At 52.9% G+C, this 12258-nt stretch overlaps 2 protein-coding genes across 2 annotated transcripts; one reads left to right on the forward strand and one right to left on the reverse strand.

The window, feature by feature from the left end:
- Nucleotides 1-5: 5 nt before the first annotated feature.
- On the reverse strand, nt 6-4635 carry TAS1R1 (taste 1 receptor member 1; the record flags this gene model as incomplete). The annotated part of the gene is made up of 6 exons (XM_084300242.1): nt 4468-4635; nt 4016-4322; nt 2824-3612; nt 1938-2252; nt 1527-1647; nt 6-934 (listed from the first exon to the last, which is right to left on the reverse strand). Exons 1-6 carry the CDS (start codon nt 4620-4622, stop codon nt 6-8), a joined length of 2616 nt encoding a protein of 871 aa, XP_084156368.1. The 5' UTR covers nt 4623-4635.
- Nucleotides 4636-4702: 67 nt separating this feature from the next.
- On the forward strand, nt 4703-11644 carry NOL9 (nucleolar protein 9). The gene is made up of 12 exons (XM_084300380.1): nt 4703-4960; nt 5031-5256; nt 5467-5594; nt 5824-5962; nt 6505-6601; nt 7344-7441; nt 8221-8382; nt 8564-8852; nt 9703-9814; nt 9945-10122; nt 10871-11004; nt 11325-11644. Exons 1-12 carry the CDS (start codon nt 4748-4750, stop codon nt 11451-11453), a joined length of 1905 nt encoding a protein of 634 aa, XP_084156506.1. The 5' UTR covers nt 4703-4747; the 3' UTR covers nt 11454-11644.
- The last annotated feature ends 614 nt before the right edge of the window (nt 11645-12258 follow it).

Here is a 12258-nt window from a genome sequence, read left to right on the forward strand (position 1 = left end):
TCGGCTCAGGGGGCGGGGCCTCGCCGCGCGTAGCCGCCGATGGCGCCTCGGAAGTGCGCGGCCGTGTTGAGGCTGGGGCGCAGCAGCAGGGCCAGCCCGCGCGGCACGAAGTACCCGGCCAGCGGCGGCGCCAGCGTGCACAGCGCGCCCAGCACGGCCGCCAGCGCCGCCGCCCGGCCTCGGAAGGCGCCCCGCGTGCAGAGCGCGGCGGCGGCGCACGCCAGGTGCAGCAGCAGCCCGCACGTCAGGCAGCGCGCCTCGCGGTAGGCGGCGGGCAGGTCCTTGCCCGCGTAGCTCAGCGCGAAGCAGCCGCCGCTCAGCGCCACGTTCAGAGCCTCCGCCGCCGCCTCCGCCGCTCCCCCGCCGCCGCACTCCAGCACCAGCAGCTCCGCGGCCACGTCGCGGCGCCTGAGGGGGCCGGGGGGCGCGGAGAGCACGGCGGCCAGGCACAGCGCCGCCTGCCCCGCGGCTCCGGCCGCCGCCAGCAGCAGCGGGGTGCGGCGCCTCAGGCAGGCCCGGCGGAGCCGCGGGCAGCGGCCGCGCAGCTTGAAGATGGCGACGAGCTGCAGGCAGCGGGCGGCCACGCTGCAGAGGAAGACGGCGAAGCCCACGGCGAAGAGGGGGAGGCGCAGCAGGCAGCAGGGCCGCGAGGGCGCCCCGAAGTAGCAGAGGAGGCTGCCGCAGGCGCAGCCCAGCGAGCCCAGCATGAGGAAGCAGAGCCGGCCGCCCGCTGCCCGCACCAGGGGTGTGGAGGCGTGGAGGGCGAAGAGCAGCGAGAGGGCGGCCAGCAGCAGCAGGAGCAGCGCGATGGGGGCCAGCAGAGCCCAGGAGAGGGGCTCGGCCCAGGACAGGAACTCCAGGGTGCGGTTGAAGCACAGCTCGCTGCGCGCCGGGGACCACTCGTCCGCCCCGCAGGCCTGGCAGGTGTAAAGGTCTGCGGGAGACACGCGTGGATGGTGCTCAGCAGAGCCCCGGTGAGTGAGGTGTCCCTGGGGAGCTGCCCCTTGCTCTGCTCCTGCTCCTTCCCCTCGCTTCTGAGCCCTCAGGAGCAGTGAGGGCTCTCTGCTCTTTGCCCAGAAGCTCCCCCAAAGGACTGCCCACTGGGCAGGTGGCACTGGGCTCCATTTCCCTCCTGGAGGATGCGGTGCAGGGACCAGCTGCCACGCCAGGTGTCTCCTGTCCCCTTTCCGCAAAGGAAGGGGCTCTTCTGGCACCAGGTATTTGACTGTGCTGGGCAAGCTGTTGGCAGCATCCCCCGGAAAGCACGGGGCTGAGAGCAGGGTGTAGGCTTTGCATACCCACAAGTAAGCAAAGAGGGAAGTCAGGCTGACCGCATTCAGGTGAGCCCAGAGGTTTTTACTGGTCACGAGGAGGAAAAGAGACTGAGAGAAAAGAGGGGGAAAAGAGTGTGAGAGAAAAGAGGTAGCTGCTGGGGCTAGAGAGGGGTAAGACAGCGGCAAGGAGGTGATGGGATGAGGAGGAAGGGTGCGGGAAGGGGAGGCAGGAGCTGCCCAGAGTTTACTGACCCGTTCTGTTCAGGAAGGTCCCTGCCGGACAGGCCACGCAGCTGAAGCAACACCTGTGGCGGTTCTGCTGCAGCCTCTTCTCCCCAGCGGCACAGGGCTGGGAGCACATGGAGATGGGGGCCTGCGGGGAGCACAGCAGCCATCAGGCAGCTGGTGGGCAGCGAGAACGGGGCAGGAGGGAGGACAGACTGCAGCCCGGGATGGGCAGCTTGTTGCTGTCCTTCAGATAGACCACGGGCAGCAGCTGAGAGCTCGCTGTGCTGTCCTTCTTCCAGAGATAGGGGGAAAATTGGGATGCTTGGAGGTAAAAGTTGGAGCTGGGAGCCTTTTAGCACATACCCTGCTTATTTTCTGGAAGGATGAAAGGCATTACTAAGGATGCAAATCACCCCCTGTACCCTCCCCGCATACTGCCTCAGTCTGCCCTGTAATGGGAAGATACCCAGGAAGTAGTGTTGGGATGTAATGAGCTTGCCAGTACACAATAAACAAGACGTGGATGCAGAACAGTACCTGGTGATCTTTTGTGTGCCACAGGATTTTGCTGCGGTTAAGAAGCAGCCTGTTGGGGTTCACAGTGAAAGTTCCAACCACATCAAAAGCCCAGCTCAGGCCTCTCCAGTTCCACATAATGATGTTGTAACCTTTATAAATGTTCCCATTGGCATCAAAACAGATCTGGCTGTTGTGCAGGCTGAAGTTTACCTGCTTGATTTTCTGTAGGAGCTGTAAAACGAGAGTAAGAGCAGAGTGGATCCTGCTGACGAGATTCCCACTGAGGGGAGCCTTGTCACCAGAGCGATGTACTGGAGGCCAGCTGCTCTGCTCTGCCTCCTCTCAAATTCCCCAACAACCAGCACGTCTCCAGTGGCAGGCAGCCTCTTCCAGGTTTCTTAAAGGGGCTAGTGGCTGAGAAACAGAAACGATCTAAAGCACAGGTCTGCATTCAGGCTGCTTTGCCTGTCACAAGCAGCTGAAGCCCACAAGGCAGCAACTGTGCAGTGAGCAGAGAGAGGGAAGGCTGTGAGCAGCCTCACACAGCTAGAGGCATCAGTGAAGGGAGAGCCTTTGTGAGAGGATCTGTGCCTATCCTGTGTGGCCAGAGACAAGAGACTTACAGCCACGAGCAGGGCAGGGGACTCAGAGTCCTGAGTGCTGTCGTAGTGCCTTAGCTGCCAGAACAGCCCTGCTCCCTTCTGCTTGGAGATGAGCCTCCCAGACTGGTGGAAAACCCCTGAGCACAGGGGGAAAATCCACACTGCAGAGGGAAGAAGATCCTTCTTCACCTTGCTCTTACCTGCCAGGGATAGACTCTGTCTTTGCTGCACACCCCCGAGGCACAGCCCAGCAGGTCGTGGAGACCGTGGGCCACGGCGTACACGGCTGAGTACACGTTGTTAGAGGCCTGAGTGTCGTATATGTTGGGGGCAGCGGCGAGCAGGTGGCATCCTGGGCACTGCTGGGTGCAGTTCGGCCAGCTACTCTCGCTGCTGCTACTTCTGTTCTCCCCACCTGCCCCCGTGCTGCCAGCACTTTCAGACACAGCACGTTCCTCTGCGTATTTCCAAGACTCGAGGTGTTCCAGCATCACAGACTCTGCCTGCTCAACTGACATCCCAATCACAGAGCCGATATTTTGGATGCCAGGCAGTTGCCAGATGTTTTGGGCCAAAGACCAGTCTTCAGAGGCCACCCACACCATGCCCGTGATGTTCTTCTGCACCACCACCTCAAAGAAAGGCCGGGCGCTGTTTACGTTGGAGAAGACAACGGTGACATTGACCCTGATGTCCATGAGGATTCTGACCAGCCTCTGGAGCTCCGGGCTGCTGGCGTCCTTGTTCGTGGGGATGATGCCTCGGTAGGCAACACACACTCCGCTTGCGACCAGCAGCTCATAGAGGGCATCTAACCCATCCCTGCCGTACGCGTTGTCGCTGCCCAGCAGGGCAACCCAACTCCACTCGAAGCTTTGCAGCAGCAGTGCGATGGCTTTCACTTGCTGCCCATCGCTGGGGATGGTGCGCAGGAAGGAGGGGTACAACCGCTTCAGGCTCAGCGTCTCCAGGGAGGCTTCATAGCTGATCTGCAAAGCAAGCCAGGAGAAGGGGTTGCCCTCCCCAGGCAGTGACACACAAGGAGGATCTGCTGCTGTGGTAAGGGGAAGCTCCATGAGCAGCGGGTCTTTTGAAGGGAGTTAGAGATGGGGAGGCTGAAAAACGTTCTGCCATGCACTGCCACGAGAGAAACCCCAGAGAGCCAGGGAGCTGGGCATGGTTCCTGCCTGTCAGCTCTTTGTGCCCAGCTGGACCAAAGCTGCAGCCAGGTCGCAGGGGGGCAGCAGGGCTGTGCTGAGGAACAAACTGAGCTGCCAGCCCCAAGCCCACTCTCCCTCACACCATCAGCCCCCTGGAGCCCTTTTTTTTGGCTGCCACAGACAGCCCCCACAGCACTTGTTGGGGCTGCCGCTGCGAGGGAGCGGAGCTCACCTCGGGCACGAGGAAGACGCCCAGGATGGCGGCCGTGGTGAGGGCCAGCTGGGTGCTGTCTGGCCCGATGACGGCCACAGCCGTGGGCTCGTAGTGCTGGAGGGCGGGCAGCACCCCGACATCCCGCTGCCCCTTCTGGACCAGGGCGTGCAGCGTCGCGTAGAGGTTGGCAGACTCGGAGCAGGTGTCGTAGATGTCGTAGCCCAAGGTGACGTTGGGCAGGAGGCTGCTGGAGTTGTTGATCTCCTCCAGGGCGAAACGCATGGTCTGCAGGAGGTGGTAGCCGTGGCTCTTGAAGGCGGCAGCGCTGCGCAAAGACAAAGGAGATGAACACCTCAGGGGGGAACCTGGAGGGGTTGGGAGCACCCTGGGGAGCACACCCAAAACACTGCACCCAAAACACTGCTACCACTTGCCCCCGGGACCCCTCTGGAGCCCCCCTGGTCCCTCACTTGTCGCAGCCGTCCACGAGCGGGCGGGCAGCGACCCTCGGTGCGAGCCCGTGCAGCTGGAAGAGGCCGGCCAGGCGGTAGTCGCCATCACGGCTGAAGAAAGAGGCGGCGGCGGCGCTGAGGCAGAGCCCGAGGCACAGCAGCACCGGCGGCATCGTGACGGGAACCGAGAGGGGGGCGGCGGCAGCGGCACCGGCACCGAGCGGCGCCTCTTAAAGGCCCGGGGGGGGGGCGCGGCTCTCGCGAGAGGGGCGGAGGCGGCGGAGCGGCGGCCGCGGCCATGCCCGCTCGGCGCGGCCGCCCCCGCCGGGCCTCGGCCCCCGGCCGCTCCTCAGCCACCGCCACCACCCCCCGTGGGGGCCGCTCCGAGGCGGCCTGGCGCGAGTTCGCCGCCTCCTTCGTGCGCGCCGGGATGGTGCCGCCGGCAGATACCGGGCTGGCCGCCGTGGAGGCGGCGGAGGGAGCCGCCGTGCTGCTCCTGGCGCCGCAGCAGGTGGGCAGCGCCCGGGTGGGACGGGACGGACCCGCTGCCGGTGCCGCCGTCTCACGCCGTCTCCCCGCAGGCGCTGACCTTCACCGGGAAGTGCCGCCTGCGCTGCCTGTACGGTGCCGTCCGCGTGTTGGGCTTCGCCATCGGCCCGCACCAGCCGGGGCTGCCGGTCTTCTCGCCGCCCACGCACTGCGCCCTGGCCCTGGAGGCGCTGCCCGCCGCCCGCCCGCCCGCCGCCGACCCCCGGCAGCTCCGCGCCGCCGCCCGCGCCGCTATGCGGGCGCACCGAGTCCGCCGCCGTGAGTGGGGAACGGGGACACCGGGAGGGACCGGGTGGGCGCCATTTCGCGTGTGGTGCGGGTCGGGCCGGGCCGGGCCGGCCGCCATTTCGCGTGTGGTGCGGAGCGGAGCGGTGCGGGGCCGCCGCCGCCGCCATTTCGCGTGTGGTGCGGTGCGGGGCCCGGCCGCCATTTCGCGAGCGCTCAGGGCCCCGCTGTTCCCCCCCGCAGAGGCGCGGGTGAAGGTGATGGCGAGGTTCTCGCCCGAGTGCGCCGTGGTGCTGCTGGAGCACCTGGACACGCCGGTGACACGGTTCCTGCTCAGCCTCCCGCCGCTCTCACGGCTCTTCGAGGCACAGGTGAGTCCCAGGAGGGCACCTCACAGACACCCATCTCAGCGGGGCTGGGTTGTGCCACCTTTGCTGCTCCTCCACCAAAACGAGCATCTTGTGGAGCGAGAGGAGCCAGCGTGTGTGGCTGCCCCGCTTGGCGTGCCTGCAGCAGTCCTGTCAGCACCCAGCAGCACAGAGCACGCGTCTGTGTGGCTTCACATGTGTCTTCTCAACCTTTTTTTCTGCTCTTCTGTAGAAAAAGGAAGAGTCTAGCTTCACAACAGAGGATGCAGTCCTGGCATCCGTCGGTATCGTGAAATGTAGCCCTGATAACGGACTGCTGGTGTCAAAGAGCATGTTCCTAGCCCTGGAGGAGCTAATACAAGCGTGTTGTGGTGAGTAGCATGGACTTGGCAGAGCTTTGGTGGCTAGAAAAAAGAAGCTCAGAAGTTTTCACGAATTATAATTAGGAGAAAGAGTACATCTTAAAAGGAACTGATTAAAGGACATGCTTTTCTTGAAGCAGTGTGCAACTTGAGCTTATACAGCACCTGGGTTGGGTTTGTGTCTCTACTGCCTGATAAGCACTTCAGTGGTATAAAGATATTTCTCAACTTGATGTCAAAACTCCTTTGGTTTTGCTCTTTGTAGTGTGTAAAAAAAATCTTTATCTAACAATGTTAAAAATATCGTGAGCAGTTGGAATTAATACCAACTGTGTTGTAGTATTAGAGCTTTCTCCTCCTTGTAGGAGCCTCTTCCCTTTACATTGATAACATACTGCTCTTTAAAGGACTTTTTTTATGAAAATGCATCATAGTCAGACCAGAGATTCTGTAGGTTTTGCAAGTTGTTTTCTTTCACAAATTTATGCAAATAGGGCACATCAGAATAACTCCCTGTCAGCCCCTTTCAGAGAATGCTTTTTTCCCCCCAGCGGAAGATGAAGGTGTTCCTGTCATTATGGTGTGTGGTCCAAAAAGCATTGGGAAGTCAACATTTAACAGATACCTGATCAATCTGTTACTGAATCAGTGAGTTTTTTTCACGTTCTGTGGCTCTTTAAGTAATGCATGTGATTTAAGAGAAGAAGAAAACTACCTGCCAAGATGCTCAAGAATGTTGTTTTCACTGGAAACTGGTTATCTTCTTTTTGGGGAAAAAAAAAAAAAAAAGCCTAGTTTTCTGTTTTCTTGTCTCTTCTGTATTCTTGCAGAAAAGCTACATAATGAAATATTTCTATTGAAATACTGCTAACAGCAACTTGGACCGTATGAACTAACGGACACCAAACAGGGTTTAATAATAAGTTGAGATTTATAACGTTTAAAAATACACCGAAGGTTATGACTTGTTATTGTCTCCAGATTCTTGGCAGAAAAAGGTGTAGAAGCTTATTATCTTGGCTACTGCATGCTTAAAATAAGGATTACAGAATTCATAAATCTCAAATAGCTGATCTCAGAGTGCCCAGTTCATATGAGAGAGGTGGTACGCTGATTAGTACCACTTTTGATGTACTGTTCCCGTTACTCTTAAGACTGGATAGGTGTGAAGCTATTGTCATACAAGCATATGATATAAAGTGCAGTGTAGCTGAGCCCTTTTAAGTTCTTGCTTAATACTTGCTCAAGTGAGAGAAGGGCATAAGCAAGTGGTGGTTTGACTGTTTAATTTTGATGACCTGGAACAAAATCAGATTGTGTTTTGCACGTATTCAAAGTCATGTCCTTTTTCTTCTAGTGGATGCTAACATATGGGCTTCTTTCACTGCAGCCTTCCCTCCGTTGAGTATATGGAATGTGACATAGGTCAAACAGAATTTACGCCGCCTGGATGCGTGTCTTTAAGCAGTGTAACAGAGCCCTTTCTTGGTACGTGCTTTGCTGTTTTCGGCATTTGCCAGAAACATCTTTAATGCCCAGAAGGTGCTTTTTGAGTAGGGGCTGTACTTCAGGCAAAGTTGCTGCATCTACTGAAGGTGCATGTAAAGAATAAAAACCTGTAAATGTTTTCTTGCTGGGGTTGTGAGATCCATGTGAAAATATTGATAAATAACATGGAGCCATTCTCCTTTCTTGTTTCTCTTCCTCTGTATTTTAAAGGGAAGATTTGTGTCTATAAGCCAGTGGAACAGGTTGTGACGCGTCAAAGTGGATTTTCAGCCTTTCAGATTTGTAGGGTTGCTTTGGGAAAACTTGTCTTAGTTATTAGTCTCTGCAGGTATAATTAGTTTGAGGAATGCCAAGTAGATCCATATAGATCAGGGGCTCTTCTCACTGGAGGGGGGGGGGAAAAACAAGCGAACAAAAAACCCCTATAGCCAGAGAAACTGTTAGTATTTGTGGTTCTGTGAATTTGGGTCCATGTCTATAAAAGGTATTATCAGAGTGATTTGCTTTTTGGATAGCTTGTCATAGGAGATTGTGAATTTTCAGAACTCATGAACAAATAAATAATACTTAAAAATTTAAAAAAATTGCATGGAGTCCTGCAAAACAAGTTCCTCTGTAGTTGCAGACTATATGAGAACGATTGTTAAAATGCTAAAAGAAGACAGTTTGTTTCAAAAGGGATTGCTTGTGGGTACTTGATAGGGATGGGGGTTTCATTTCAGTTACTGGAAGTATTAGAGGCTTGTTCTTATTTTCAGGTCCACCATTCACTCATCAGCAAACGCCACGTAAGATGGTGTATTACGGACAGACCAGCTGTGAGCAGGACACAGAGAGATACATCGATGTTGTGAAGTACGTGTTCAACTCCTACAAGAAGGAAGTGCCTTTAGTCATCAACACTATGGGCTGGGTGAAAGGTAAACACGGTTAATCTATTCTGAAGAGACATGAACCTAAGCAGTACGCCTCTACGCTTCCTAGAGAGTCTAGGATAAGAAAATAACAGCTTACTGCGCTTGAGCTACTGTCAGTCTTCCATAACAGCATTGAAATTTCTCTACAAGGTGGCAGTAATCGAGTTTTCTCTGCTTCCTAAAGGTGAGGGTTTGCTGCTTCTGACCGACATGATTCGGCTGTTAGCGCCCACTCACGTGGTTCAGATGGATGTGTACGACTGGAAGGCCATGGATCCACTCACCCCCGAGTACGTTCACCTCGCTCCTGGCCTGTATACCAAAGGCAAACAGCAAGGCAAGAGCAAGCAAACGAATCTGAGTGCAGCAGAGAGCTGGAAGTCCTCAGAAGGAGAGGAAGATACATCAGTTCCTGACTATAAACTGCTCTATATCCACCCGGAGTTCCCTCGAGCTGGGGTTGCAGGTGAAGCGTAAGTAGTAAGTGCTGTGTGGTGGTTAATTTGCTTAATAAAAGTATGCTTAGTCCTGGCAGGAAATTAATGACAGAACTCTTGCATAGGCCTTCAGTGCCCCCGTTAAATTGTTCAGAGGTTTATTGTCTCTTAATAAGTTTGCCTGTTGTTGTGTTTTGGTGGGAGGTGGTTGAGGGACTTTTTCTTGTTGTTTTTTTTGTTTGTTTGTTTTGGGGGGTGAGGGATTGTTCCTCCCTACACTGCTTCCAGTGGCTGCTATAAGTTATTTAGACTTCTTACACCACTGGGCATACTTTATGCTTACAGAATACTGTCTCCTTTTTTTCTTTTTTCCCCTAATGGGGGAGTTCCTTGCCTATTTCTAACAGACATAGATGGTCATGTTAATTTCTCTGACATTTCAAGTCAGTTTGTTTACATTTTTGAAAGGCATGACTTCCTGGACCTTGACTCTTTGTTGCCCATTTTAAATGCTTTCTGTTGAGTCAACTTTCCCTGAAGAGCTATTTAAGAAAGCAAGCGTACTGTTCTGTCTCACAGCTATATGAATAGCAAGGATGGAGAAGGGAAATGTTCTCTAATAAGACTTCAGTTTGTTTTTGTGGGTTCTGTTTATTTTTTTTAAAGCTACATTGGATTACTAGTGCCTCTTCAAAATGCCCTGTGATTCCTTAGAGGTAACAAAAATACAGCTCTAAATTTTCTTCAAAGATTCAAGTTCTAAAAACTTAACTTGTATGAGATAGTGGCTGATTCTGCTTGGTGTACTCAGGGATGTCTGGGGGTTATCTGGCTGAATTGCTCCATGTGTGCTGGCTTTTCTTGATTTGTTGCGGTTCTTTTCCAGGCGAGTACACAGCAGCATCCTACGTGACATGGCAATACTAGGTTACCTTGGTCACCTGCAGCCTCCACACACAGGATCAGTACTCCCGCTGAATAGTTTTGTGCCATACCAGGTAAATGAGCATTTTTGAAAGACCTGAGATAATGTCTCTCTGTCTCGGGTTTTGTGTACTTAGAATTATCTCTGAACTCAAACCAAACTTACGTTGAGTTAATGAAGCCGTTCTTTTTCTTTCCCCTTAGGTACCTTTCAATGCTGTTGCACTCAGGGTCATTCATACGGATGTTGCTCCTACCAATATCATGTATGCAGTGAATGCCAGCTGGGTCGGGCTCTGCAGGATACCAGACGAAATCAGATGCCAAAACGATGGGCCAGTCCTGCTGACACAGACACCCGTCTGTGATTGCCTTGGCTTCGGTAAGTGAGCCTGGGAAACCTTAGGCTATGTTCTCACGTGTCATGTTTTGACAGGTATATTGCCGAATGGAAAGAGTAGAGTAGATAATTCCATCAAAAACAAATGGAAAAGTAGGATTTGATTGAAGAACAATCAAAAATACATCTTGTCTTCTATTACAAGCTGTGCTTCAAGTCCTTCGCTTCTCTGTAACTTGTGGCAGCAGTTAAGGAGAATGTCACTGAGCAGCATCTTCTGTAGCTGGCTTCTCTTACTTGGCCTTTCATAGCTTGACAAATTACTCACTTCTGGGATTTGTGTCTTCAATAGAAGATTCCAAATGGCTTATACAAAATTCTTCAGCTGTCTGTGGAACTTGTTATTTCACAGCTGGTAGGGGGGAATGTTTTCCTTTCTCTAAACAGAGCTGCAGCTGTAGTGTTTGTGGCCTGAAACATGCAAAGATTTCTCTTAAGTGCTGATGTTTGCTGTGAAGACGCAGTTCCGATTTTGAGGAGCTACCTTGAGTTTCTGTAGGAACAAAACAATGAAAGAGGATAGGCACTTTGAGATGTTAGGTGCTCTTACATATGTGGAGATGTTGGGAAGGTGGGATACAGAAGTGCAGGGTTATTTTTCCTCCAGATGTCTTGAATTCTTTTCTTGGTTCTGGAAAAGCTACTTACTCAAAGAGCTTCAGCCACATTCACTTACACAGTCCGAAGTGATTTGGTGGAGTTAGGACTGAACTTTCTATGTACTTTTCAGGAATTGTCCGAGGGGTTGAGATGGAGAAGAAACTTTATCATGTCTTGACACCGGTGCCTCCTGAGAACCTGAGACAAGTGAATTGTCTGTTGCTTGGGAATATTGCTATTCCAAACTGCGTTCTTGTGAGCCAGGTAGGAGTTGCTTGGGAGGAGGGTGGGAAAGAAGGGACAGGCTTGCTGGCAAATTCTCCATTTTCTTACTCTGAGGCTAATGTGTGTCCAGAGCTGTCTGGGCATTAGCAGATGGTCATACTTGTAGGAAACTGCCCTTAATGCATAAAACCAACTGAGATAATGTTCTTGTTGTTTTTCAGAGATCAGAGTGTAGGTTCATTGATAGCTTTCTGCTTTTCTTCCACTAAACTCTTACCAGTCTGTTTAAAGGAAGGTGTTTTCAATTCAGCTGAAGATACAGGTCCATAAAGTTGTTCCTATTTTTGTTTTTTTTCCAGGAAGGAATTGAGGGAGAGATCCCTTATGTCACATCTGAATATAACTACAACATTCTGGGATCTGGGAAGCTGAAAAAGAAGAAGCATTTCAAGAAGAGGGAGTATTCTTACCAGTGTGATTACACTTGAAGCCTTTAGGACCTCTGACTGCAGCATTTCTTTTATATGGCAAGAGGCAAGTGTAGTCACAGAAGCACTGGCTACCACAGCTCCAGAGAGACCCGGAACAAGTTTCTGATGTGTACATACTAAAACATGTCAATTTTTAATAATGTTTTATATTTTCAGTAAGTATTTTGGTGTTTTGTAATAAATACATTGAAAACAGTGGTCTGGTTTGAATTTTTCCAAAGCCTTCCCTGACTTGGACATGGCTGTGGGTGGTTACCAGAAGCTCGTCCTTACTTAAAGTAGTAGCTTGTAGCATGAAGTGATTCTCCTGACTGGAGCCTAGCCTTGTTAGCTCTCAGTTTCAGAGAATTGATGCGCTACAGCAGGGGGGTGCACGTACACCTCCCCAGTAACTGTAAGTTTGTTTTACTCACAAATTTAAGAGCTTGTAGTGTTCTCATGGCAGTTGTCTCCTGTTGGTGAGCATGGGGCTGCAGCTGGGGTGGTGGAGCGGTAGGAAATGCTGGGGGGAAGGAGGGATGGGCTCTCCAAGCTCCCTCAGGTCTCAGGAACTACGCGTTGTGCTAACCCAGCTTTGGGAAAAACGCAGCTGTGATCAGCCAGCCTGCTGACACCACTGTACGTAAGGAAGGTTCGTGGAGGAGCAGCTGTGCTACCTCGCATCCTCTGCGGCCACTGATCTTGCTTTTTTCAGCCTTAGTTTGCTCTGACTGTGCAGCCCGGTGTGGCTGAAATTAAAATAGTAAGTTTGGGTGTAAAAAGAGCTCTGCTTCTGCTGTGACTGTGTCATCCATCTCCTTCT

The sequence above is a fragment of the Netta rufina genome, assembly GCF_964035555.1.
Source record: "Netta rufina genome assembly, chromosome: 22".
In the NCBI taxonomy this organism is placed as follows: Eukaryota; Metazoa; Chordata; class Aves; order Anseriformes; family Anatidae; genus Netta; species Netta rufina.

Coding starts and splice junctions, on each gene's coding strand:
- NOL9 (XM_084300380.1), top strand. CDS start 4,748: ATGCCCGCTCGGCGCGGCCGCCCCCGCCGGGCCTCGGCCCCCGGCCGC. Junction 7,442..8,220: donor TGTAACAGAGCCCTTTCTTG/GTACGTGCTTTG, acceptor TCTTATTTTCAG/GTCCACCATTCACTCATCAG. Junction 10,123..10,870: donor CTGTGATTGCCTTGGCTTCG/GTAAGTGAGCCT, acceptor TGTACTTTTCAG/GAATTGTCCGAGGGGTTGAG.